Here is a 27,120-nt window from a genome sequence, read left to right on the forward strand (position 1 = left end):
CCAGCCCCCACCCTCCCCTCCCCACCCAGCCCCTCCCCACCCAGCCCCTCCCCTCCCACCCCCCACCCACCCTTCCCCACCCTCTCCTCCCCACCCAGCCCCTCCCCTCCCTCCCCAACCAGCCCCTCCCCAACCAGCCCCTCCCCAACCAGCCCCTCCCCACCCTCCCCACCCAGCCCCTCCCCTCCCTCCCCACCCAGCCCCTCCCTCCACGACGGACGGACGGACACAATAATCCCCTGTGGGCTGATGTAACCAGGAGGTTCCTAACAGTATCAGTGTCGTGTGCCACGACACAGCTCAGAAGGCACCTGACAATTTGCAGCCCAAAAGGATGTTATGAATCAGCTTAACTCAGCTTAACCCCCCCCCCCCGACTCCACACGCCCCCCCCTGCATCCCTCCTCCCTGGCTCCTCCCCCCCCCCTCTCTTACCCTATATTATCGCTTGTCACAAATAGCTCTCTCTCTGCTCACTACAGTCATTTTGCTGTGGCTGTTCCACCTGATGACGGAAGCTTGTGTTGCCTCCGAAACGTCGTGATTTAATTTAGTTATATAAAAAAAATTTCATCTACGTGACTTTACCAAAAGATATATTTGAAGCTTTCGTGGCTGCAAGGATTCATACTCTTAGGTTTTTTCGGTAAAGTCACGTAGGTGAAAAATTGTAATAATAAAATAATAATAAATGAAAATAACTAAATTAAATCACGACGTTTCGGAGGCAACACAAGTCTCCGTCTTCAGGTGGGACCGTCACAGCCAAATTTACTGTACCAAGTGGATTTCTCTTCACGTTTTGTTGCCAGATAAAAGGGTAAAAAACCTAATTATCATATTTTTTACTGACAAATGAGGTACCAATGGTGTAAATGCTTACCCGAGCTCTCATACTTCTGATGGTGCATTGTCTTTGAGTTGTGCGCCTTTTGGCGTCATCTGGTCCAACACCATGTGAGACTAGGCTCTAAGAAAAGCTGTCTCGGGTGTGGACCAATCAACTTCAAGGACAGTGCATACATTATCAGAGTTATGGTTTTTTTGTTTGCATTATGACTGCAGGTATTGTGGTCTATACAAACATCACTCCTAAAAAAGGTGTCAGTTTTGTTGCCAGATAAAGGGGTAAAAAAACAATTATCATTTTTTTTTACTGGCAAATGAGGTACCAATGGTGGAACCAAAGAGTACTTAACATTTTTTTGCAGTGGAAAAATGTGAAACTTGCACGGGGAAATCAAGAAGGAGCACATGCTCTCCGTGGCGCAGTGCGACGGGTGGAGAAAACACCGCCTCCGCTGCGCTGACACCACGGAGGTCACGTCCAAGGAATGTTAATGATATTCTTAGGTTTTTTCGGTAAAGTCACGTAGGTAAAAAAAATTTAAATTAATAAAAGTAAAATAAAAATAAAATAAAAATCACGACGTTTCGGAGGCAACACAAGCTTCCGTCTTCAGGTGGAACCGTTACAGCACGATAGCTGAATCAAGTGAGATAAATACCAAGAAAACAGTCATTGTATATATACTGGTGGAGGGTGGGAGGAGCCAAGGTAGGCCCTAAATATTATTTTTGTGAGGTTCGGTGCGGCTGAAGCACGCTGTTAGGAATGAGCCTTTGTTGTGTAAACTAAGTGCGGATGATGTAAAGGTGTGTGTTAATGGGACTGAGCCTTTTGTTATGTAGAGGTGGTGCGGCTGTCACAGAACAACTCATGTTAATGAGTGGTTCTGTGACATCCGCTTCCACGGGCCCATTCCCTCTCGCATGACTACTGGGACGATGGGACCCCGCTGTGCGACAGTGGCTTCTTCATCTCGCCGCGACGCCGATAGCGGAATCGTGTTGAAGTCGATGTGGAAAAAGGCAACGTCAATATACCTCCATAACAGAGGGGTTTTTTTAGGGGGGTTAGATCGCGTAAATATATAAATGTGTTGTTAAACCCGCCACCACCCGACTCGGCCAACTAGTCAGGGTTGGTCGCGAAAGCCTACGTGTTAAATCAATATATAGCCCCTCCCCCGACTCGTTTAACCATAATTTACTAAACAAAAATAAATAAGCAACGCGTAATTTGTTTTCACGCCGTAGGGCAGGCAGAACGCTCCAAGCTCGCCGTGCCCTTTGCGCTTCGCCGTCGCATTTTGAGCGGCCACGTCTAGTAAAAAAACGAACTCGTGGTTGGGGTTTTTAGTTTAGAACAAAAAACACATTTTTTTGTGTGTTTTCGTGACGGCGGTCGGTGAGCGAAAGGTCGCGAGCTTTCATGCGAGGAGTTTGCGCGACCTCGTCACACACTCCCGGGGGGTGGGGGTGGTTGGGGGGGTGATGTTTTGCAGGTGGTGGTGGGTGGTGGGGTGGTAGGTGGGGGGGTGATGGGTGGTTGGGGGGGTGATGTTTTGCAGGTGGTGGTGGGTGGTGGGGTGGTAGGTGGGGGGGTGATGGGTGGTTGGGGGGGTGATGTTTTGCAGGTGGTGGTGGGTGGTGGGGTGGTAGGTGGGGGGGTGATGGGTGGTTGGGGGGGTGATGTTTTGCAGGTGGTGGTGGGTGGTGGGGTGGTAGGTGGGGGGGTGATGGGTGGTTGGGGGGGTGATGTTTTGCAGGTGGTGGTGGGTGGTGGGGTGGTAGGTGGGGGGGTGATGGGTGGTTGGGGGGGTGATGTTTTGCAGGTGGTAGTGGGTGGTGGTGGGTAGTGGGGGGTGGTGGTGGGTGGGTGGGTGGTGGGGGGTGGTGTTTGGGGGGGTGGTGCTAGGTGGGTGAGTAGAGGGGGTAGTAGGTGGGGGTGATGGGGGTGGTTGGGGGTGATGTATTGCAGGTGGTGGTGGGTGGTGGTGGGTAGTGGGGGATGGTGGTGGTTTGGGGGTGGTGGTGGGTGGGTGGTGAGTGGGTGGGTGGTGCTGGTGGGTGCTGGGTGGTGGGTGGTGGGTGGTGCTGGTGGGTGGTGGTGGTGGGTGGTGCTGGTGGGTGGGTGCAGGTGGGTGGGTGCTGGTGGGTGGGTGCTGGTGGGTGGTGCTGGGTGGTAGGTGGGTGCTGGGTGGTAGGTGGTGGGTGGGTGCTGGTGGGTGGGTGGTGGTGGGTGGGTGCTGGGTGGTAGGTGGTGGGTGGGTGCTGGTGGGTGGGTGCTGGTGGTGTAAATGAATGGGCGCGCCAATCGCCCAGCGAGCTCCCACACCCCGAGGCGAGGGGTCGCGGCTCCACACCGATGTCCTCCTCCTCCCCCTCCACCTCCTGCGACACAAACAACCGCCCAGACCGGCGGCACGGGCCCCCCGTGCAAAGGGGGTTACGTTTGAGAGGGGGGGGGGGGAGAGGCCCCGTGGGCTGGTGGAGTTTTGGTTGGTGGGGGGGAACCTGATTTATATATTTAATTCCTTCCCTTTGATTGTTTTACCAGCACCCACAACCAATGCCAAACATTCCATCGCTATTCTTCTTCTACTGTTACGATTACTAACTACGCACGGCCAATACAGGGTGCTTCAAAACAATGATAACACTTATATGGGACTATCCTTTTTAATGGAAATAGAACGGATAATAATACGCCATAAGGGGCCGTCCATAAATGACGTCACGCGATTTTGGACGATTTTGACCCCCCCCTTCGTCACACGGCGTCACAAAGTCAGACCCCCCTCAAATATGACGTCACAAAGCTCTACACCCCCCCCCCCAAATAAAACATGCTTCAAATCGCTTTAAACTATTGTCATTGTAGTGCGTATTTAATGTGGCGCTGCACTCTGATGTTGTAGGAGAAAACATTTATTAAAAAGTATGTTTAATTAAGTAGAACGTGTTGTCTTTATTTATTTAAAGTTGCGCATTTTGATGTGACGTCACATTTCTCAACCCCCCCCCCCCATCGTCACAATTGTCTGACCCCCCCCCCCAGGTGCGTGACGTCATTTATGGACGGCCCCTAACGTGATAACAAATGCAACGTTAACAGCTTCAAAATGTCAAAGATTATCTCGACTCGTTCGCCATCGTTGTCAACGCTACGTCTGGAATCTTCTCTGGGTGGTCTCCATAGCCCGGAGGCGCCGCATTGCTCGTGGTTTTGTTGCAAATTCTCAGAAGTGTTCACATTTAGTTTTTAAAGCACCCTGTATTAAAACTATTACACAATTTTTTCTTATTTGATTTGAAGCTTTCGTGACCGCAGGAATTACTCTTTGGTTCTTTCGGTAAAGTCACGTAGAAAGAAAATAAATTAAATAATAGAGCACGACGTTTCGATTGCAACAAAAGCAAACCGTCATCAGGTAGAACTATATTTGAGAGACAAAACACAGACACGGAGACACACAGAAAGACACACAAGCAGAGAGAGACAACACAGAGACACAGAGACCCAATGCCTCTGTGTCGTGGCCTTCAATAGCGAGAGAGGGAAGGGGGCAGAGGTGGGTTTGCTGGAGCAGAGAAATTAGCATGTCAATGAGAGAGCTGTGTGGAAATCCACCCTGCGGCGGCCGGGGGAGAGAAAGATCCAGCAAGGCTGGTAAATTTTAGACAGAGTTGTGTGGAAATCCACCCGAAGCGGCTGGGGGAGAGAAAGACCCAACAAGCCTGGTAAATTTTAGAGAGAGTTGTGTGGAAATCCACCCCGTGGCGGCCGGGGGAGAGAAAGAGCGGATGGACCTATGAGAGCCTGGTAAATGTTAGAGAGAGAAATTCGCAGTCTGAGAAAATTTGCTAAATCCGTCGTGCTGCCGAGCAGGCCGGCTGATTTCACCGCTCCATCCCAGGCGCGTTATGAGCCGTCGCTTGCATCGCTGGTTTGGGATGAACCCTGGCAAATATTTAAAGGGTGACCCCCCAACAGTCAGGACCACATTGGGTTATTCGATTTATTTTCATACTGGCTTTAAAAAAAAAAACGCACGTTTTTTTATTCTTTATTCTGTACATTATTTTTATTGATTGATTATCATTATTAATTGTTATATGTTTTTTCTTACTTCTCAGACGACATTTACTTAACTCGACCAAGAACCCTGAATGCATTGGGATAAAACACAATTGATAAATGTTCACAGATCACACACCTGTAATGTTTAATATATATAATAAAAGTTATCAATCAGTTTTAAAAGATAAATCATGCATTCGTGTTTATGGAAGTCTGTTTGAACATTAGTTAAAATAAATGAGAAAACCCTCTCTCTTCTTCTTGTAGAACTTCTTTCGCACCGTACGTAAGCCAGCCCGTGATATGCTACGCAATAAATCAATACACGGTAACATTTCGGCCTGTAAACAGGCTCCGCGTGGTCTTACACGCGGAGACAACAACGGGGGAGTTTGTTAACGGTTAACGGCTATACACTGGGGCACCCCCCACCCCTCTCACTCCACCACCCCCCCGAGTTGATTCCCGTGATAATAACTCCCGTAATAATTATTGTCCAGTGTTGATAACGGCAATGCTGTAATTATCCTGAAGCACTTTTCCACCGGCACAACCGAGCCGAGCCAAGACCCACAAGGCAGACGTCTTGAATCTTGCTGGGAGGAGGGGAGGGGGCCAAGCAGAGCCAGGGGGCGGGGCTAACGACGAGTTCAGAGTTCATCGCGCGTGACGTCAGGGGAACGGCTCGGCTTTGGGAGTGAAACAAAAAAAAACAACCAGTATAAATAAATATTCGGATTCTGGCTTGGCACAGCCCACGGCACGGTTTGGTTGTGCAGTGGGAAAGAAAAAAAGAGGTAGTGGTGTCTCTTGGTGTTGAGGTATGTCTGTGTTTCAACTTCACTGGCAAGCTACTAAAGCATAGCTTCAAACCTCAATAAACTTCCAAAATAAGCATCGGTCGCAGGGAGGCGGGAGGAGGGAGGCGGGAAGGAGGAGGAGGGAGGAGAGAGGAGGAGGAGGGAGGAGGCTGCCGTCAATCGCCGGCCGAGGCAGCCCGGTGCCAAGCGTTTTGCCCGCGTGACGTCAAAGTCACCGCAGGAGGGGGCCCACTTCCACGCTTTTGGACGCTTCACCAGTCTGCTGGTGATTCCCTAGCAGAGTTGACGGTTCCAAGAAGGTACCAGCCCGACCCGTTCCGTTCGGACCGTTTGCTCGACGGCTCATGCTGGCGCGGGGCGCGGCTGCGTCGGTGGCCAGACTTTCCTGGGGGGGGGGGGGGGGCGGTGGCCGCCAAAGGCGGCCGCTGCTCACTCAGTCCCGGTTTTTCTGCGTCACGTGGGGCAGGGGCCACCGCGTCCTTTCTCGCTCCGCTGCTGGACGAGCTGCAGGAGCTCAGCCCGGGTCAGCCTGAATCCGCCCACCTCCAGCGCGGCCGGCTCAAGGCTGCTGTAGGCGCTGTCCGTTTCTCCATCGCCGCCGCCCGGATCCGGCAAGAACGGCCACATCTGCAGCTTCGTCTCCGTGATCGCCGTCCCGGGGAAATCCGCGCCCGGCGCGGACTTCTCGACGGCTGCGTCCGTGGCGAGCGGCGGAGTCGTCCCTCCGCCTCGTCCGCTCGCCCGCTCACGCGCTTTGGAGATCTCGGCCAAAAGCGCCGCGCCCTCCGGTGTCTCCCGCAAGCGCCGCCCGCCGCCGCCGCCAGCGCCGTCCCGGACCGATCCGGCGCCCCCGATCGCCGCGCTCAGCTTCCCGAGGTCGCCGGGCAGACGGAAGATCCGCGCCGAGCGCAGGCACGAGGGCACGTCCGCGCCGTCGACGCACACCGCCACCATGACGTTCGCGCTCCGCCACGCCGCGTCCTGCTCGCACAGCAACCGCAGCGCCGGCGTGAAGAGGTCGCCCAGCTCGGTGGCGCCGCCGGCGTCGTCCGAGCCCGCCGGATCGCCGGCGCCGCCGCGGCCGACCGGGGGAAGACGCAGGCCGCGCATCTCGTCCCAGCGGCGCCGCGCGGCGCCGGACGCCAGCACCACGACGGCGCCGCCGCTCAGCCGGCACCGCTCGAGCCGCCCGGCGAGCCAGGGCCCCGGGCCGAGGCGCGCCACCTCCCGCTTCTCCCACGCGTCGAGCACCACGTCGGCGCCGCAGCGACGGCGCAGGAACGTCGCCAGCACCGCGACGAGCGCCAGCGGCGAGGATGGCGGGCGCTCGGCGCCGTCCTCGTGGGCGTGGAGCAGCAGCACTGCGGGGAGAGGGAGACGCGGAGGGATGGGTGGGTGTCGCCGTGGTGGCTAGGAGATGTTGACTGGTATACACGGGGTCGTGGTTTTGATCCCGACCCTGACGCCTGGTGCTGTATATTTGGAGTTTGCGTGTCTCTCTCCCCGTGGTCGCGTGGATTTTACTCCGGGTCCTCCGGTTTTTCCCTCCACATTTAGAATCGACATCGTGCGTTTAGAGTATTTGGCTGCTGTACATTTCCATGTGATAAGCCACTTCGTTGAGTTTTGTGGCCAGGTCGCTTCTGAAAAAGAGTGATATATATCAGCGGGCCTTACCTGGTAAAATAAAAAAAAAATTTAGTTTTGTTGCAGGTTCGCGGTTCGAATCCGGTAACCACCCTGGTTAACACAGCGGTGGTGGTGCAGTTTGAACCATGCCAATGCTACGGCACCGTCTGCTTCACTATCAGTGGTCCCACCCCGACGTCATCCCCAGCATTCGAAAAATGACACCGCAAATTACTCAATTGGTATCGCACACACAGCAGCTGCTGGGGGGGGGGGGGGTGCCCTTTCCAACGTATTGAGGTGATGAGTTGGGATAAAAAAAAATGTAATCTCTCGGCACAAAGCAAGCGGGGCACAAACATCGCAAACCCCTCGTCATCGCCGATGGTACAGACACACAGACGGACAACATGGCGACTGGCAGACACACGGAGGCACGGATACACAGAGACAGACATGCACGGATACACAGAGAGACGCACACGCGGCCAGACAGAGCGTTCCGGCGTGCGTGCGTGCGTGCGTGTGATTACCCCCGTGCTATCAATGGGGCAGCCGTGGCATCTATTGGTCAGCTGGGCTACTCCGGTTCGACCGATCTTCACAACGCACGTTCTGGACGACTACGGTCGCACGCTACCGGCAGGTTTTTAAAGTTCTGCTTGCGCGGCGTCAGGCACACGCATCGGCCTCGTGGAAGATCAAAACCCCGGGGGGATCTCCTGGCGTCGGCCCTTTCACAACGAGGGGTTGGTGTAGTACTTCCCTTGAACGACGACGGCGATGGCGGCGGTGCGCACGGTCGTGACGACTCGTCGCCGGGGGGTTGGGGGGGGTAACGGAATCGTCGTTCAAGTGGCTCGCTCCACACCCCTCGATGAGCGCGGTTGGCTACGCGCGCGGCGGTGCGAAAGACGTTCAGCGTACTTACGTACGTACACAGACACACACACGCACACGTACACACAAGTACACACACTAACACGCACACACGTACCCACACATACGCACATGTACCCCCACGTATGCACACACAGGTACACAAATACCCACACGTACGCACACACGTACGCACACGCACAACACACGTACACAAATACCCACACACACGTACACAAATACCCACACGTACACACACACACATGTACACTCACCCATTCGGCTTTCTTTGGCGCCTCCAAAAAATCCTGCGACGGAAAAAAAAGCGAGAGACAGAGAGAAAGTAGCACCGGGTTAGCAGGTGTCTCCATCATCACCACCATTATCATCATCACCACCATCACCATCATCACCATCAGCAGCAGCCATAATCAGTCCACTGCTGGATGAGGTCTCCCCAAGCTGCCCCCACCACCACCGCCACCACCTGCCTCTCGCGACTCTGCTACAATCCACCTCCTGGCAAAGGCACGCAAGCCCATGTTGTAGCCATGTTGTAGCCATGTTGTAACCATGTTGTAGCCATGTTGTAGCTCCATCTCCCTACGTTGGTTGGACGTCCCCCCCCCACGCACAGGGCGAGTGGAAGGGAGAGTTAGGGATTGAGTGAGTGAGCGGCGGGGCGGGTGAGCAGCGGGGTGGGTGAGCGATGGGGTGGGTGAGCGGCAGAGTGGGTGAGCGGCAGGGTGAGTGAGAGGTGGAGTGAGTGGCAGAGTGGGTGAGCGGCAGGGTGAGTGAGTGGTAGGGTGAGTGAGTGGTAGGGTGAGTGAGTGGCAGGGTGGGTGAGTGGCAGGGTGAGTGAGTGGTAGGGTGGGTGGCAGGGTAAGTGAGTGGCAGGGTGAGAGGCGGGGTGAGTGAGTGGCAGGGTGAGTGGCAGGGTGAGTGAGTGGTAGGGTGGGTGGCAGGGTAAGTGAGTGGCAGGGTGAGAGGCGGGGTGAGTGAGTGGCAGGGTGAGTGGCAGGGTGAGTCGTAGGGTGGGTGAGTGGTAGGGTGGGTGAGTGGCAGGGTGGGTGAGTGGCAGAGTGAGTGGCAGGGTGAGTGGCAGGGTGAGTGGCAGGGTGAGTGGCAGGGTGAGTGGCAGGGTGAGTGAGTGGCAGGGTGAGAGGCGGGGTGAGTGAGTGGCAGGGTGGGTGGCAAGGTGAGTGAGTGGCAGGGTGAGTGAGCGGCGGGGTGGGTGAGTGGCAGGGTGGGTGAGTGGCAGGGTAAGTGAGTGGCAGGGTGAGTGAGCGGCGGGGTGAGTGGCAGTGTGAGTGGTAGGGTGGGTGAGTGGCAGGGTGAGTGAGTGGTAGGGTGGGTGAGTGGCAGGGTGGGTGAGTGGCAGGGTTGGTGAGTGGCAGGGTTGGTGAGTGGCAGGGTGGGTGAGTGGTAGGGTGAGTGAGTGGCAGGGTTGGTGAGTGGCAGGGTGGGTGAGTGGTAGGGTGGGTGAGTGGCAGGGTGGGTGAGTGGTAGGGTGGGTGAGTGGCAGGGTGGGTGAGTGGCAGGGTGAGTGAGTGGCAGGGTGAGTGAGTGGCAGGGTGGGTGAGTGGCAGGGTTGGTGAGTGGCAGGGTGAGTGAGCGGCGGGGTGAGTGGCAGTGTGAGTGGTAGGGTGGGTGAGTGGCAGGGTGAGTGAGTGGCAGGGTTGGTGAGTGGCAGGGTGGGTGAGTGGTAGGGTGGGTGAGTGGCAGGGTGGGTGAGTGGTAGGGTGGGTGAATGGCAGGGTGAGTGAGTGGCAGGGTGGGTGAGTGGCAGGGTGGGTGAGTGGCAGGGTGGGTGAGTGGTAGGGTGGGTGAGTGGCAGGGTGGGTGAGTGGCAGGGTTGGTGAGTGGCAGGGTGGGTGAGTGGTAGGGTGGGTGAGTGGCAGGGTTGGTGAGTGGCAGGGTGGGTGAGTGGCAGGGTGGGTGAGTGGTAGGGTGGGTGAGTGGCAGGGTGGGTGAGTGGCAGGGTGAGTGAGTGGCAGGGTGGGTGAGTGGCAGGGTGGGTGAGTGGCAGGGTGGGTGAGTGGCAGGGTGAGTGGTAGGGTGGGTGAATGGCAGGGTGAGTGGCAGGGTGGGTGAGTGGTAGGGTGGGTGAGTGGCAGGGTGGGTGAGTGGCAGGGTTGGTGAGTGGCAGGGTTGGTGAGTGGCAGGGTGGGTGAGTGGTAGGGTGGGTGAGTGGCAGGGTGGGTGAGTGGTAGGGTGGGTGAGTGGTAGGGTGGGTGAGTGGCAGGGTGGGTGAGTGGTAGGGTGGGTGAGTGGTAGGGTGGGTGAGTGGTAGGGTGGGTGAGTGGCAGGGTGGGTGAGTGGTAGGGTGGGTGAGTGGCAGGGTGAGTGGTAGGGTGGGTGAATGGCAAGGTGGGTGAGTGGCAGGGTGAGTGAGTGGCGGGGTGAGTGAGCGGCTTACGTCCTCGTGCGTGGCCCAGCGAGGCTCCCAGTGCGGTGAGCAGGGCGCCCACGAGCACGACCGCACCCAGCGCCAGCAGCGGAACCCAACGCCAGCGCGGCACTGAGCACAGGGAGAGAGGAGTGGTGGGGGGAGTGGTGGGGGGAGTCGGGGTGGGGGGTGGAGATGTGGAAGAACGACATCGTCATTTTCATCTTTGGCGTAATAATCGCCATCAAAGCCACCGTGTTCATCAGCTTCATCATCATCATCATTGCCGTCTTCAATTTCACCGTCATAAACCCATAATTAGCATCATCCTAATACAGGTTGTCTGGGTTAGATCGCGTAAATATGTAAATGTGTCGTTAAACCCGCCACCACGCGACACAGCCAATCAGTAAAGTTTGTCACGTAAATAGAACGTGGCCAATTCGTTACTAGTCCAGCACACCGGTGTGTTGGAGAGCAAAGCCACAACATTTACAATCTTTGCTCTCCAACACACAATCGGTGCGCTGTACTAGTGACGAATTGGCACGTTCTTTTTACGTGACAACCCTTACTAGTTGGCTGTGTCGGGTGGTGGCGGGTTTAACGACACATTTGTATATTTACGCGATCTAACCCAAAAAAACTCTATTATGGATGATATTGGTCGCGAAAGCCTACGTTATCATCAATATCATTGTTTTCACTACCGTCATCCTCACTGCCACCTTCATCATCACCACCATCACCTTTAACGTCATCGACATCTTCGTTAGATCCTCACCGATACGTTATGGTCATCAACACCCTTTGTCGTGCCACTGCTGGATGAAGGCCTTCCCGACCCGTGTCAGTCGTGACCGACGACTGACCGTACTTCACCACGCTGGTCAGTGCCGGTTGATGAAAGCGGCGGGTGGCATCGGGGGGGGGGGGGGGGGGGGGAAGGCAGCAGCCCGGGACCGATATCGCGATCTCACTCGCCATCGACGTGAGCCATGTCACCGATGCGAAGTTACGTTTCGTAGAACCGCGCGTACGTACGTGCGGTTCTACGAAACGCGCAGCGCACGTGCGTACGTGCAAAAGAATTCCTCATGCCCACCGGCGACCGATTGCGAAAGAAAGCGCCGACTCACCGCACACGACTTCGCTTGGCGCGTAGAATTTGTCCGCCTCGAGCTGAGGTGGCAGCGGTGGTGGGAGGAGGGGGGTGGAGAGACGATAAATCACGTTGAGCAGGCGAGCGAGCGAGCGAGCTCACACCCACTGAACCAGAGTCTGGCCACGCAACATTCCCACGGCAAGGCCGCATTCTCACGGCTGCTGCTGGGCCAGGAACAGCCCTGGGCAACAGCGCCTTTCCTACACCATCCCTTAGTCACTCTACACAGATACTCATACACTTACAGAGACCCATACACTTACAGAGACCCATACACTTACAGAGACCCATACACTTACAGAGACCCATACACTAATAGAGACCCATACACTTACAGAGACCCATACACTTACAGAGACCCATACACTTACAGAGACTCATATACTTTCAGAGACCCATACACTAACAGAGACCCATACACTTACAGAGACTCATACACTTACAGAGACCTATACACTTACAGAGACCTATACACTTACAGAGACCTATACACTTGCATAACTTCGATGATGATAATGGTGACGACAACGATGACAGCGACGACGATGACGATGATGACGCGTCTCACTCACCATGACGCATATCTCCCCCTGGTCCCCGACTCCGGGGTTCAGCGGGAACTCGTGGGTGATGGAGCCGCTCTCCTGGTGAGGACAGAAGAAGTTGGTAACAGGAGGAGGAGGGAGGGGGGAGGGGGAAGGACGCTCGCATCAGACGGGGACTCGAACTCATTCCTCCGCGTTCCCCGGGGGCCGAGACGGGAGGTGACGGCGGGAGGGCGCACAGAGCGGGGCCGCAAGGAGCCACGGGGGTGGGGGGGGGAGGCGAGGAGGTGATAGAGAAGACATCACGTGGGCACGCAGCGTGTGCGCTTGCAGGGCGCTGGCTGAGATGCCACGGCAACTCATGCCAGCCACTCCAATGCCCCTCCACAACTCGTGCCAATCATTCTGATGAGCCTCCACAACTCATGCCAACAACTCCAATGCCATTCCACAACTCGTGCCAATCATTCTGATGCCATCCCACAACTCACGCCAACCACACTGATGCATCTCCACAACTCGTGCCAACCACTCCGATGCCCGTCTGTTTTTGTTATGCTGCCCAGGGGACCCCCTGTTGGGTAGCTGTCCCTGCGCAGGCGCGTATTGAACCACGACACAAGTCCATGGTGACCTGCATCGGTCACCATACTTCGATGGTGATTACCGTTGAACAAACAATGACAGGTACTGCTATTTTAGTGCACACACTCGACAGGAGGTACAAGAACAATCGGCTTGTATAATATACACATGCATATTGTACGTTGATTGCCATATAAATAACCCAACCGGTATTGTACACCCATTGTCATTTATAAGCATTCATTAATCCCCCCCCTCACGTCACTCAAGAAGTGCTCACAAGTGATGTCATCACATCTACCCCTCTATTTAAGGAACGAACAAGGAGCATTTATCCACAGATCTGGCTGTCGCCTGATGATGCTGGTTGTAATTACTGGTGAAACGTCGTACTCAGATTGTAAACGTTGTGGCTTTGCTCTCCAACACACCGGTGTGGTGCTGTACTAGTAACGAATTGGCACGTTCCGTTTACGTGACAAACCTTAACCAATTGGCTGTGTCGGGTGGTGGTGGGTTTAACGACCCATTTATATTTACGCGATCTAACCCAGACAAACCGGTACTACGAGTGACGATGACATTCATGATGATGACGATGGCAACGGCGACGATGATCGCGATCATTACGACGATCGACGATCGCGACCACGCCGCCGCCGCCGCCAGCGGTGACGAAACGATCCCCTCACCAGTTCCTTGAAGGTGGCGCTGTCCATGGCCGTGTCGCGCCCTCCCCGTCGCACCAGCAACGTGGCGCGCACCTCGTACATGCACCTGCGCAGCAGCCCGTCGGCGCGCAGAATCACGCCGCCCGGCGCCCGGCTCAGACGCAACGCCCCCCACTCCGCCGTGACTGCGGCAAGCCGACACCGCAAGGACAACCCCACGGTTATTGTCATCGTCGTCGTCGTTGTCGTCGCCGTCGTTGTCATCATCCGTCGTGTCCGTCCGGTGCTCGCTGAGCTCTTTTGGCTTCCGTGTTGCCGAACGGACACGTTACAAGGTCGCGCTCATGATACGCGCGCGCCACAAATGAGTAGCCAAGGGGCTATAAGCCATCGCCACACCAACTCCGCTCGTCATCCTTGCAGCAGCAGCGGAGGCTTTTGGCTCAGCCAGCGAACAAAGACGGTGGTCGTCACCGCGTCACGCTCTTTCAGATGCGCTCCGGCGGCCGTCCGGAACGCTCTTCCTTCCGATATTCGGAAGCCATTGGAGCTACGGCATTGTTAAATCGTCATTTAGATTGACGAAGTCATTTCTTTAGAGCTGCTTTTTGTGTTTAGTTTGTTGTCCTTCCCCCGCACCTCCGATTGGCATGCTACGTACGGTGCGAAAGAAGTTCCAACATGCTGTACATACATTGAAAGCTCAAAGCTCTCATCAACAACAGTGGCCTTAAAATAAAAAAAGTCATATCAATACAGCAAGCGGGTTACTATGAACCTATTTCCTGCGAAGTTTCCCATTCCCTCTCCTCTTGCGAATAGATTTCCTCAATTCAGGGTGGTTTACAACACGAGCAGTGGAAAGAGAATGACCGTGCATGCGCGTGCGTGTGTGCATGTGCATGCGCGTGCGTGCATGTGCATGCGCGTTCACCATTCTCAAAGGGACATTTCCGGACTCGCAACGAGCTCTCCTTGGTAGCGTAGACCTGGGCACACACACACACAAAGATAAATATCCCCCGTATAGCCTTAAAAGACTGTTGGGGCAAGTTCTGTTAGCGAGCACCTATGAAGGCCAGAATGTCACACGATGGGGTGGGTGGCCAACACCACGCCTGGCCGCCTTTGTCTCCCCAGTGGCAATGTTTACTACACACCGCAACAGGTACTCATTTGAGACTGAGTCTACCTTGGGGAGGCCCGGGACCGCTTCAGAAAATCGTCACTGGTGTTGGCCATGAGCGGGAATCGAACCCGGATCGGCAGGCTCGTAGCGCAGCGCGCTAACCGCTACACTACCGCCACACACTCACACGCACACACTCACACGCACTTACACGCGCACGCAGTCACACGCACAGAGAGCCGGAGTTGAAACCGCGAGGAGTAAAACACAACCTCGTCCACGGCCACGAAATGCGTCTAAAGGCAAAGGCGCAGCCCCGCAAGTGCCCACTCACTCCGCCGCCTATGGAACAGGTGGGGAGCGTGGGTTCTCTCTCCCTCCCCGTGGTGATTGCGTGGATTGCCCTCCGGGGTCCTCCCTCCACATTTAGAATTAACGTGCGTTTAGAGTATTTGGCGGCTATAAATTTCCACGCAATGAGCCACTTCGTTGAGCTGTCATTTGTGGTCAGGTCGCTTCTGAAAAAGAGCTACGTAGCTCAGTGGGGCCTTACCTGGTAAAATAAAAATAGTTGCGTTTTTCTTGTGTATATATATGTTTAAGTGATTTGTTTATCTTTCCTATACTTCACTCCTATCGTGTTTTTGTACTGTTTGTTGTCGTAACGTTCTGACCCCGGTCCCTTCTGGACATTTATGAAAAAGAGCTTGATAGCTCATCGGTTTTAGCACAGTGCCACGTGGCTCTTGAAGCAATGAGAGCCGGGCCAGGCCGTGAATAGGGCCGGCACGGCACGGGTCTGGCATCCGAAGGGCCGTGGGAACGCAGCGGGAGCGGTCACCACCACCACCACCGCCACCGCCGCCGCCACCACCACCACCGCCGCCACCACCACCACCCCCACTACCCCCACCATCGTCTCACCTCGACGCAGAGGCAGGGCATGGCTTGCTCTATGATGAACTCGCTCGAATTGCTGCTCCCTGTCAGGGTCCGAATCTGCGGGAGGCAACGACCGTGCGAGCGTTTTCACCCCTCCGTTTGGATTGCCCCTGCAGTCTTAATAAAGATTCTGATTCTGAAATGCCAGCGCGTGAATAGAGCCCAGTCTTCGAGCCTTAGGAGCTCTATGTTAAGTGACCACGGCCCAGTCCCCAAGCCTCTGGGTTCTACGTTAAGTGACCATGGCCTAGTCCCCAAGCCTCTGGGTTCTACGTTAAGTGACCACGGCCCAGTCTTCAAGCCTTCGGAGCTCTACGTTAAGTAACCACGGCCTAGTCCCCAAGCCTCTGGGCGCTACGTGAAGTAACCACGGCCCAGTCCCCAAGCATCTGGAGCTCTACGTTAAGTGACCACGGTCTAGTCCCCAAGCCTCTGGGCGCTACGTGAAGTAACCACGGCCGAGACCCCAAGCATCTGGGGCTCTACGTTAAGTGACCACGGCCTAGTCTCTAAGCCTCTGGGCTCTATGTTAAGTGATCAAGGCCCAGTCCCCAAGCCTCTGGGCTCTACGTTAAGTGATCATGGCCTAGTCCCCAAGCCTCTGGGCTCTACGTTAAGTGACCATGGCCAAGTCCCCAAGCCTCTGGGGCTCTATGTTAAGTGACCACGGCCTAGTCTCTAAGCCTCTGGGCTCTATGTTAAGTGATCAAGGCCCAGTCCCCAAGCTTCTGGGCTCTACGTTAAGTGATCATGGGCTAGTCTCTAAACCTCTGGGGCTCTACGTTAAGTGACCACGGCCTAGTCCCCAAGCCTCTGGGGCTCTACGTTAAGTGACCATGGCCGAGTCCCCAAGCCTCTGGGGCTCTATGTTAAGTGATCATGGCCTAGTCCCCAAGCCTCTGGGCTCTACATTAAGTGACCACGGCCTAGTCCCCAAGCCTCTGGGGCTCTACATTAAGTGACCAGGGCCTAGTCCCCAAGCCTCTGGGGCTCTACGTTAAGTGATCATGGCCTAGTCTCTAAGCCTCTGGGCTCTACGTTAAGTGATCAAGGCCCAGTCCCCAAGCCTCTGGGGCTCTACGTTAAGTGATTATGGCCTAGTCTCTAAACCTCTGGGGCTCTACGTTAAGTAACCACGGCCCAGTCCCCAAGCATCTGGGCTCTACGTTAGGTGATCATGGCCTAGCTTCCAAGCCTCTGGGCTCTACATTAAGTGATCATGGCCTAGTCCCCAAGCCTCTGGGCTCTACGTTAAGTGACCATGGCCGAGTCCCCAAGCCTCTGGGGCTCTACGTTAAGTGATCATGGCCTAGTCTCTAAACCTCTGGGGCTCTACGTTAAGTAACCACGGCCCAGTCCCCAAGCCTCTGGGCTCTACGTTAGGTGATCATGGCCTAGCTTCCAAGCCTCTGGGCTGTATGTGAAAGCACCGTGGCCTGTGACTCGAGAAGAGCTCACGCAGGAAAGGAAATCTGCGCAGCCACCTCCCCTCTGACGCCATGCAAAGTGTGACTCAGACTACGAAGACAACGAAGATGGAACGTTCTGACGAGTGGGCTTATCGGCGAGATGTTAACTCCCCCACCTGGTATACAGGAGGTCGTGGGTTCGATCCCAACCCTGACGCCTGCTGTATATACTTGGAGTGTGCGTGTCTCTGTCTGTCCCCGTGGTCACGTAGATTTTTCTCTGGGTCTTCCGGTTTTTTCCCCTCCACATTTAGAATCAACATCACGCGTTTAAGAGTATACGGCTGTTATAAATTTCCACGCGATGCAAAGCCGCCACTTCCCCATTGAGCTATCATTTGTGATGAGGGGAGGTGGTGCTCACGGGTGCCAAGTCGGCACAGTTGGCGAACGTGAGGTGGCACAGCCGCACGTTGTATTCCGGGCGAGGGTCCAAGCTTTGGTAGGACACCAGCAAGCGTCCCGGTGACGCGTTGACGGCCAGGCTGACGAGTGCCGTCCACTCTGCCCCAAACCGCACACGAAGACAGAAATCAAACCGCCACCCGTTGTGGGCCTACGCAGGCTCGCCGTTAGTGAGCACCTATGAAGGCCGGTGCGGTGCACGGGACGAACGTACGTATGTCCGTTGAACTTGTTTCGCACCGCGCGTAGACAACCACGCTAATCGGAGGTGCGCGCGGGGGAAGGACAACAAACTAAACACAAAAAGTAGTTCTGATTTAATTCGTTTTCAATCTGGATGATTTAATGGTGCATAGCTCCCGGTGGCTTCCTAACATCGGAAGGAGGAGCGTTCCAGACGGCCGCTGAAGCAGCGCATCTGAAAGCGCCGCGCGGTGCGGTGCGGTGACCACCGTCTTTGTTGCTATGGATAGCCAAAAGCCGCCGCGACTCAAGAGTCAAATCTAGAAAGTTATACATGCGGTGAAGGCAGTCCGACTGTTCACCGGGTTAAGCCCGCCAAATGAACTGGCTCTTTTTCAGAGGCGACCTGGCCACACGTAATGACAGCTCGGCTTATGTGACCATCACGCCTGGGGATTTACAGTAGCAGCCAATAAACTTAAGGGCGACGTGACGTTAATTCTGAATGTGGAGTTGGGGGGGGACAAAACCACCATGGGGAGATAGAGAGAACACGTGGACTCCAAGTACAGGGTGCTTCAAAACAATGTTAACACTTATATGGGACTTTCGTTTTTAATGGAAAAGAACGGATAATATACACTGTAACATGATAGCAAATGTATGTTAACAGTTTCAAATAGTCAAAGAGTCTCTCCACTCGTTCGCCATCATTGTCTATGCGTGGCCTGGAATCTTCTCCAGGTGGTCTCCAGAGCCCGGAGGCACAAATTCTCCGAAGTGTTCAGATTTTTTTGAAGCACCCTATATACAACAACAGGCGCTGTCAGGGTCCAGGATCGAACCCACGACCTCCTGCGCGCCAGGCACGGGGGATAACATATCCTCGTCTCTGCGACGGCCCTGATATTTCAAGGCTTTCTAAACATTGCCCTAGATTGAACACTAATTTTCGATTAAAAACTAATTTTTTTATTGAAAACTCATTCCTTTTAGAACTGCTTGTTGTTGCGTTTCTTTTGTTGTTCTTCCCCCACCCCCCGCGCACCTCTGATTAGCATGGTTGGCTACGTACGATGTGAAAGAAGTTTAACCTACATCAAAAACGTTCAATGTATAGTCTCCGGTAAATATCAAAAACATCCCAAATGTTGGGTTCTCAAGGGGGGGGGGGGGGGGGTGCAACTGCCGACCATGGCCCTTCCCTCCTCACCCCTTCGGTGCTTGTGCGAGGCGAGGTGCACGTGTGGCCATCGCATGAAGGCTCGCTGGTAGGTCATGGGGACAGACCCAGGTGTTACGGGTTATCAGCACAGACTATTGGGGCAAGTGCTCTTGGCGAGTGGCACCTGTGAGAGGGTCAGTGGCCAGCACCACGCCCGGCCGCCTTCGTCTCTGACCTGTGCTGAAGTCTACACGCAGTGCCAGGCACTCACTTAAGGCCGAGTCGACCTAGGGGAGGCCCAGGATCGGTTGAAATATTCACACTCATCGGGCATGAGCGGGAATCGAACTCGGGCCGCCGGGTTCGTAGTGCTGTCCGCTAACCACTGCGCCAGCGCTCCCCACCGCTGACATGCTGGCACACGTATACAGACACACACGCAAGTGTGTACATGTGTATGTACAGTGAGTGGTGTGTGCTGTACGTACTATTGCAGACTGGTAACTTCCTAAGTTTCGGGTCAGTACAAACTGTGAAGAGAGAAAGACAGAGGTACGATCAATGCTGCCTGCCTTGATCTAGCACAGGTATCGCGTTAAAACCCCGGGATTGTACCTCGTGTAGCTCAGCCGTGAGTCTCACCCAGCAGTGAGTCTGACCCAGCCGTGAGTATGACCCAACCTTGAGTCTCACCCAGCCTTGAGTCTCACCCAGCCTTGAGTCTCACCCAGCCGTGAGTCTGACCCAACCTTGAGTCTCACCCAGCCTTGAGTCTCACCCAGCCTTGAGTCTCACCCAGCCTTGAGTCTGACCCAGCCGTGAGTCTGATCCAACTGTGAGTCTCACCCAGCCTTGAGTCTGACCCAGACTTGAGTCTGACCCAGCCTTGAGTCTGACCCAGCCGTGAGTCTGACCCAGCCGTGAGTCTGACCCAGCCGTGAGTCTGACCCAGCCGTGAGTCTGACCCAGCCGTGAGTCTGATTCCGTGTACAATCTCTGCCCACGCATGTTCCCAGCACGATGGGGGGAGGGAGGGGGGTGCGCTGGCGAGGCTGTGTGGTGGCGAGCGTACCTGGCACGGTGTAGTTGGCGCTGGCGCTCTCCACGTACGGCTGGCTGTGGACTCTCGCGTACACAAAGTCCCCGGGCCTCACGGAGAAACACGAGTACGTGAAGCTCCACTGTGACACGACGGGCAACACGAGGGGGCACGGAGACGCGGGCAACTCAACGGAGACCGTCCCGTCACAGACAGCGTGCGTGTGTGTGCGCATGTGCGTGTGTATGGATAGCGGTAGTGTAGCGGTTAGCGTGCTGCGCTGCGTATGTGCGTGTGTATGTTGAACTTCTTTCGCACCGTACGTAGCCGACTGTGCTAATCCGAGGTGCTACGAACCCGGCGACCCGAGTTCAATGCTCGCTCATGGCCAACACCGGTGACGATTAACTGAACCGGTCCTGGGCCTCCCCGAGATCGACTCAGCATTAAATGAGTACCTGGTACGGTGTGCAGTTAACATCGCCACTGGAGGAGACAAAGGCGGCCGGGCGTGGTGTTGGCCACGCGTGCCCTTGCGTGCCATGCCGGCCTTCATAGGTGCTCATTAGCAGCATTTTCCCCCACAGTCTACGAAGGCTACACGGGAGATCTTTGGCTTTGGGGTCGGCAGTCGGCACTGTTTCTGTCATCCAAGGGATTACTGTGAGGGTGGCATCTCCAGCTCCTTCTCAGAGTGAGCAATAGTTACCAGGTCATCCACATCACATAACGTGGAAGAACAGTAGGAAGCCATCCCTGGATTGCACCCGGGCATCTATCAGCCTCCCATTGTATCCTTAGCAGACAGAAATTCCTCCAGTAAAGCCATGGACAGTTGCTGAACCTATTTCAAAGATGATGTTAAATAGTGGAGGAGCCAGAGAACGTCCCTGTCGCACTCCACCGTGAACAGGGAGTGACTCCGACTCCCGACTACGCAGATTTACCCAGGCCTGCCCACCATGGTGAAGGTCCTTAATGATTGTGATCAGAATCAGGGACCCAGAAAGCACGAATAACAACCCACAGCACTGGCCTGTTGATCGTATCCTAGATCCTGTTGAAATTCTCTACACCTCTGCTGTAGCAGACGGACAGAGTATGGAGCCCGTGCAGGACCGCCCCTACCTAAAACCACACTGGCGGAGAGAAAGATGGCCAGGCATGGTGCTGGCTTCACTACCCCGTCGTGAATTGGTTTGGCCTAAATAGGAGCTCACTTACAGCTCTTAGCGGTTCTTAACCTTTACTGCAGCCTTGCGACCCTTTGGTTCTCAATCGTAAAAAAAAATGTGTTACAATGTTAACAAATACATAGAGGGTTTGATGAAAAAAAAGTTAATTGTAACTTACGTGCCCGTGCTTAATTTGTGTTGTCGATGATTTACTTTCGAAAAAAATGTGGCCATGTCTCGCACCTCCATAAAGGGCATCTCTCACCCCCTGGGAGTGCAGCGTGCAGCCCCTGCCCTAGAGCTTGCAAGACTACGCGCGTCACTTGCCCCCCCCCCTTCCCCCGCCCCCCCTTCCCCCTTCCCACACCCCCCCCCCCTCCGTGCTCACCGGCCGCCCCTGCGGGTCGCGCTGCTCCGCGGGGGGTCTCGGGAAGCGCAGGGAGACCTCCTCGTGCCGGTCGCGGATCTTCACCTTCACGCAGAACCCCGTCACGCTGCGCACACTCGCTGCTCGGCACGCACGGGGGACATGTGGGGACACACAGAGACACACGGGGACACACGGAGACACGGAGGGGCACACGGAGACACGTGGGGACCCGGGAACACACCGGACACAAGAGGACATACCGGGACATGCGGGGAAACACAGGGACGCAGGAGGACATGCAGTGACAGGAGACACACGGGGGCAGGATACACACGGGAGCAGGAGACACACGGGGACATGGGCAGGAAGCAAGGACAAGAGACACGGGGCCAGGAGACGTGGGGATGGAATAGTGAGACAAAGGAGTGGGAGACACGAGAATGGGAGACACAGGGACATGGGTGGGGGACATGGGTGGGAGACACGGGGACATGGGAGACACGGGGACAGGAGACACACGAGTTAGTAACCTGTGTGGCGATGCCATGAGGAACAGGGAGCAGTTAGGACGCTGACGATGATTATGGTGATGACTGACGATGCTGATGATGATACGAATGAAGATGGTGACGCCAATGACTGATGATTATGACGTTAATGCCGCTGCTGCTGATGATGACAACCCTGATGATGACTCTAATCACGATTACGACACCGATGATGATGAGGACTTTGATGACACTGATGCTGAAAATTAAAATGGCAATGATGCTGATGATAATGGCGCTGATAACGCTGCTGCTACTGATGATGCGAACGATGACAATGATGATGATGACGACAATGATGACGATGATGATGACAATGATGATGACGACGACAATGATGACGATGATGATGACAATTATGATGACGATGATGATGATGACGACGACGACGATGACGACAATGACGACGACGACGATGACGACAATGACGACAATGACAACGATGATGATGACGACGATGATGACGAAGACGACGATAATGATGACGACGATGATGACGGTGACGACGATGACGACAATAATGACGATGATGACAACAATCATGACGACGATGACGATGACGACAATGATGATGACGACGACGACGATGATGATGAAGACGACGATGATGACGATGACGACGACGATGATGATGACGATGACGACGACGATGATGACGACGACGACGACGACGATGATGATGACGATGACGACGACGATGATGATGACGACGTGGCTTCACCATCCACGGGCAGGCTCCACGCGACCCTCAGCACCAACGCCGTCCCGTTGGCCGAGGGCACGGTGGCAAAGCGCAGATTCTGTGGGCCCGAGGGCAGAAAGTCGCCTCCCAGAAGAGACTCGCAGCCTGCATGAGGGACACACGAGGGGCATGCGGGAGGGGGGGGGGGACACGTGGTGGAGGGCACGTGGGGGAGACACGTGGTAGAGGACACGTGGGGGAGACACACGGGGGATACGTGGGGGGGGGGGGGGACACGCGGGGGGGACACGTGGGAAACAAACAGGGGGACACGTGGGGGGCACGTGGGAGAGATACACGGGAGGGAGACGTGGGGGACACGCGTGGGGACACGTGAGGGACATCTGGGCCGATCCATCGCAATCCCGAACCCACACAGTCCTGCCCGGAACCATGCGGTCCGACCGGGACTGACCAGAATCCATCGTAATTCTTCAGAGCTCGTCTGAGCCACCAGGGCCCATCAGAATCAGAATCTTTATTTAGGCTGCAGGAGGAATCCGATGAGCTATGAAGCTCTGTTTTTCACACAGATGTGCAGTAGAGGCGGGTGAGCGAGTCACAACATCAGTGAGCAAGCCGCAACAGCAAGCAACCCTTCAGTGCCAAACGTGAAGCAACCAGAAACACGGTTGAATGATTGCTGAATGAGGTGGCTTATCATCATTATCACCACCTGGAATATGCTTATAAATGTGGAGAAAAACCACGCGACCACGTGGAGAGAGAAAGACACGCAAACTCCAAATACACAGAAGGCGTCAGGGTCGAGATCGAACCCACAACCTCCTGTATACCAGGCGAGGTAGTTAACATCTCCTAGCCACCTTGATGATGATGATGAGAGAGACACACGCAAACTCCAAATATACAGCAGCAGGCGTCAGGGTCGGGATCGAACCCACAACCTCCCATATACCAGACGAGGTAGTTAACATCTCCTAGCCACCGTGATGATGATAAGAGAGTTGGACACGCAAACTCCAAATATACAGCAGGCGTCAGGGTCGGGATCGAACCCACGACCTACTGTATACTAGGCGAGGTAGTTAACATCTCCTAGCCACCGTGGCGATCTTCAGAGTGGTTACCAGGGATTACCCGTGACCTGCCTTCGTCCGCCAATCCAATTACAATGTCCAAGTTACTTTTATTGTCAACGCATTCAAGACTCCCAAACGATGTGGCCTTGGATCAACTCACCTTTGACCACAGTGCAGGCGAGACCCTGAGACAGAAGGCAGAGAGAAGAAACAACGGTGATTATTGGGCAACGCAAACACGTCCGTTGTAATTCCCAACAATACCCGCAGAGGAGGTGAGGCAGGGTGCCCTGCTGAACCACGGCGGACCCGAGTTCGAGCCCCTGCCACGGCTCGCGTTAGTTGCAGGTGATATCAGTCACGGGGGGGTCAGGGGTCAGCAACCTGCGGCTCCGGGAGCCGCATGCGGTGGCTCGTTGCGGAACTGGCTCTTGACATGTTGTCGGGGGGGGGGGGGGTTACCGAATTCGAAAGAAAATGGCTCTTCTTGTTGTTTTGGTTGCCGACCATTTACCATGGGTGTCCAGTTTACCATTGGAGTCCGGTTTACTATGAGAGTCCAGTTTACCATGAGAGTCCAGTTTACCATGAGAGTCCAGTTTACCATGGAAATATATCTTACTATGGGAGTCCAGTTTACCATGGAAGTCAAGTTTACCATGGAGAGTCCAGTTTACCATGAGAGTCCAGTTTACCATGGAAATGGGACCATTTACCATGGGTGTCCAGTTTACCATGGGAGTCAAGTTTACCATGAGAGTCCAGTTTACCATGGAAATGGGACCATTTACCATGGGAGTCAAGTTTACCATGGAGAGTCCAGTTTACCATGAGAGTCCAGTTTACCATGGAAATATATCTTACTATGGGAGTCCAGTTTACCATGGGAGTCCTGTTTACCATGGGCGCCTCATTAAGGAACTGCTTCGTGGCGTCATCTATTAAGGACCCGCCACGCGGTGTACAGCAACTCTTGAAACATCGCGAGCGTTTCACCGAATCCGACGAAGGAAATGACTGTTCTAGTTATTTTTGTCGCCGACCGCTGGATTTGAACACACACACGGAACATGAGAACTGGGGGAGACAAAGGCGGCCGGGCGTGGTCTCGTTGGCTACCCGACTATCTCGTGTGCCGTTGCGACCTTCATAGGTGCGCGCGAACAGAACAGGCTAAACCATGTTGTGTGTTCACGTCTTTGTATGGACGTGTGTGTGTCCCTCATTGGGGAGCAGTAGTGTAGCGGTTAGCGCTACGCTGCGCTACGCTGCGCTACGATGCGCTATGAACCCGGCGACCCGAGTTCGACTCCCGCTCACGGCCAACACCGGTGACGATTATCTGCCCCGGTCCTGGGCCTCCCCTAGGTCGACTCGGCGTCAAATGAGTACCCGGTGCGGTGCGTAAACATCGCCACTGGGGAGACAAAGGCGGTCGGGCGTGGTGCTGGCCACCCCCCCCCCCCTCGTGTACCGTCCCGGCCTTCATAAGTGCTCGCTAACAGCACTTGCCCCTGCAGTCTGTTAAGGCTACACGGGGGATCTTTGTCTTTGTAACTAATCGGAGCGGTGGTGCGGCGGCTTGCGTGCTGCGCTACGTACCCGGCGCCACCCGAGTTCAAATTCCCGCTCGCGAACTCAGCCCCTAGGTCGACTCAGCCTCGAGTGCCTGGTGCGATGTGTAAAACACAAACAAAAACGTCGCCAACTCGGAAGGCAACGGGGGCGGCCGTGGCGGCATTCATAGAGGTGTTCGCTAACAAGCACGGAGAGTCTAAGGCTCTAAGCTCTCAGGGGTGAGGAACCTTATTTCTGCCAAGGGCCATTTGGATATTTACAACATCATTCGCGGGCCATACAATATTTAATTCAACTTAAAAATTAGCCCATTATATTTGGTCAAACATTTCATTAACCCACCCCTAATGCGATGGCTGGAACTGCTTCTCTTTGGCGAGGCGTGTGATGTTAGCTGGTATTGATGATGTTGCTACTCCCAACTGCTTTTCCAGGTTTGCTCCTAGATTTGTTGAAATTCTAGTCCCGCCTGCGGTTGCCTTGGCAGGGCCAGACCCCTGGACTCTAAGGTAACGTTGGTCTTTGATGGCCCCCTGTTGCGTTGTTAACGCGCACTCACCTGTTGCGAGCAATTCCCGCTGCACGTGTCGCGTGTCCGAGTCGCCAGCGACGGGATCACCATCATCATCATCGTCGTCGCCACCATCACCATCCCCATCGTCGACCACGGTCCCAACCTTTTCATCTCCATCATCATTTGACGTTAAAATCCCTTCGCCTTGCGTGGTGGGGCGGTGATGGTCTTGGTGTCGATGAATTATAAATCCACGGCCGTGCGGGAAGAAGTCGTCGAAATCGCTGTTGCTGGCCGCGGACTCTCCGGGCTCGCCATAGGAATGTGTAATTTCCACCCACCGGATCTGCAAGGGCTGTAACAGAAGTGGGCGTTGAATGGGGCGCCGAACGTCGCAATGAGCGCGCTCCGCTCAGGCAGTCGCTGCTGGCTCGTGAGAGGCGGGGAGAGCGAGGAGGAGGCGGGGAGAGCGAGGGGGAGGGTTGGGGAGGTCTTGATCAAGCAGAAGATTTATCATGGCCGATGAGGATGACAAAGGAGCGAGGGGATGTGCAGGAGGGTTGGGGGGGGGGTCGTCATCAAGCAGTAAATTGATCATGGCCGATAAGGATGAGAGGGGAGAGAGTGAGCGAGAGGTGGGGGTTTTACATAAAGCAAAGTTTAAAAATGTAAAAAAAAAAATACGAAATTATGAACGAAGCAAAGTGCCGACTACACCGAGCATCTTCTTGTATCCACTGATCGTAAAAAAACGAGAGAGGGGAACGAGGGGGATGTGCGCGAGAACAAAAACAACACATCCGTGTCATGGTTAGGAATGATGCGTCAACGTACTAGAGACGCGAATGGCAAGTTGTTGATTTGGGGATAATTACCGGGAACCGGTTGGACGAATGCAGTCGCAGATCTCTGGGCGCACAGCCCTGCCCAGAGGCATCAAAGCCGGGCAGGCCTCCTCATTCCTCAAACGTGACGGGGGCAGAGGGGGCGGTTTGTGAGCTCGGGCAACCCAGAAGCCTTCAGAAAGAGAAACAAATATAACCCGTAAAAACAAAGTTTTTCACTATAAATCCTTTATATGCGTGGCGGCTAGAGTACTTTCGTCCTCTGGCTTGAGATGGCTGCCACCTATGGGTCAGATGATTGTCTGCCAGCATTAAGCAATTGGTAATTAAATATTTTTAAATTTTGGGAATTTTTTTTTTCA

The 27,120-nt window shown here is 54.9% G+C and overlaps 1 protein-coding gene across 1 annotated transcript; it reads right to left on the reverse strand.

The window, feature by feature from the left end:
* Positions 1-4,882: 4,882 nt before the first annotated feature.
* On the reverse strand, positions 4,883-26,394 carry LOC133356727 (uncharacterized). The gene is made up of 15 exons (XM_061574372.1): positions 25,959-26,394; positions 23,982-24,006; positions 22,758-22,883; positions 21,507-21,625; positions 19,977-20,085; positions 19,393-19,434; positions 17,516-17,655; positions 15,665-15,739; positions 14,546-14,600; positions 13,633-13,796; positions 12,383-12,454; positions 11,785-11,827; positions 10,676-10,777; positions 8,532-8,564; positions 4,883-7,109 (listed from the first exon to the last, which is right to left on the reverse strand). Exons 1-15 carry the CDS (start codon positions 26,094-26,096, stop codon positions 6,202-6,204), a joined length of 2,151 nt encoding a protein of 716 aa, XP_061430356.1. The 5' UTR covers positions 26,097-26,394; the 3' UTR covers positions 4,883-6,201.
* Between the last annotated feature and the right edge of the window lie 726 nt (positions 26,395-27,120).

This window comes from Lethenteron reissneri, chromosome 55 (assembly GCF_015708825.2).
Source record: "Lethenteron reissneri isolate LAM-NWPU_2019-01 chromosome 55, ASM1570882v1, whole genome shotgun sequence".
In the NCBI taxonomy this organism is placed as follows: Eukaryota; Metazoa; Chordata; class Hyperoartia; order Petromyzontiformes; family Petromyzontidae; genus Lethenteron; species Lethenteron reissneri.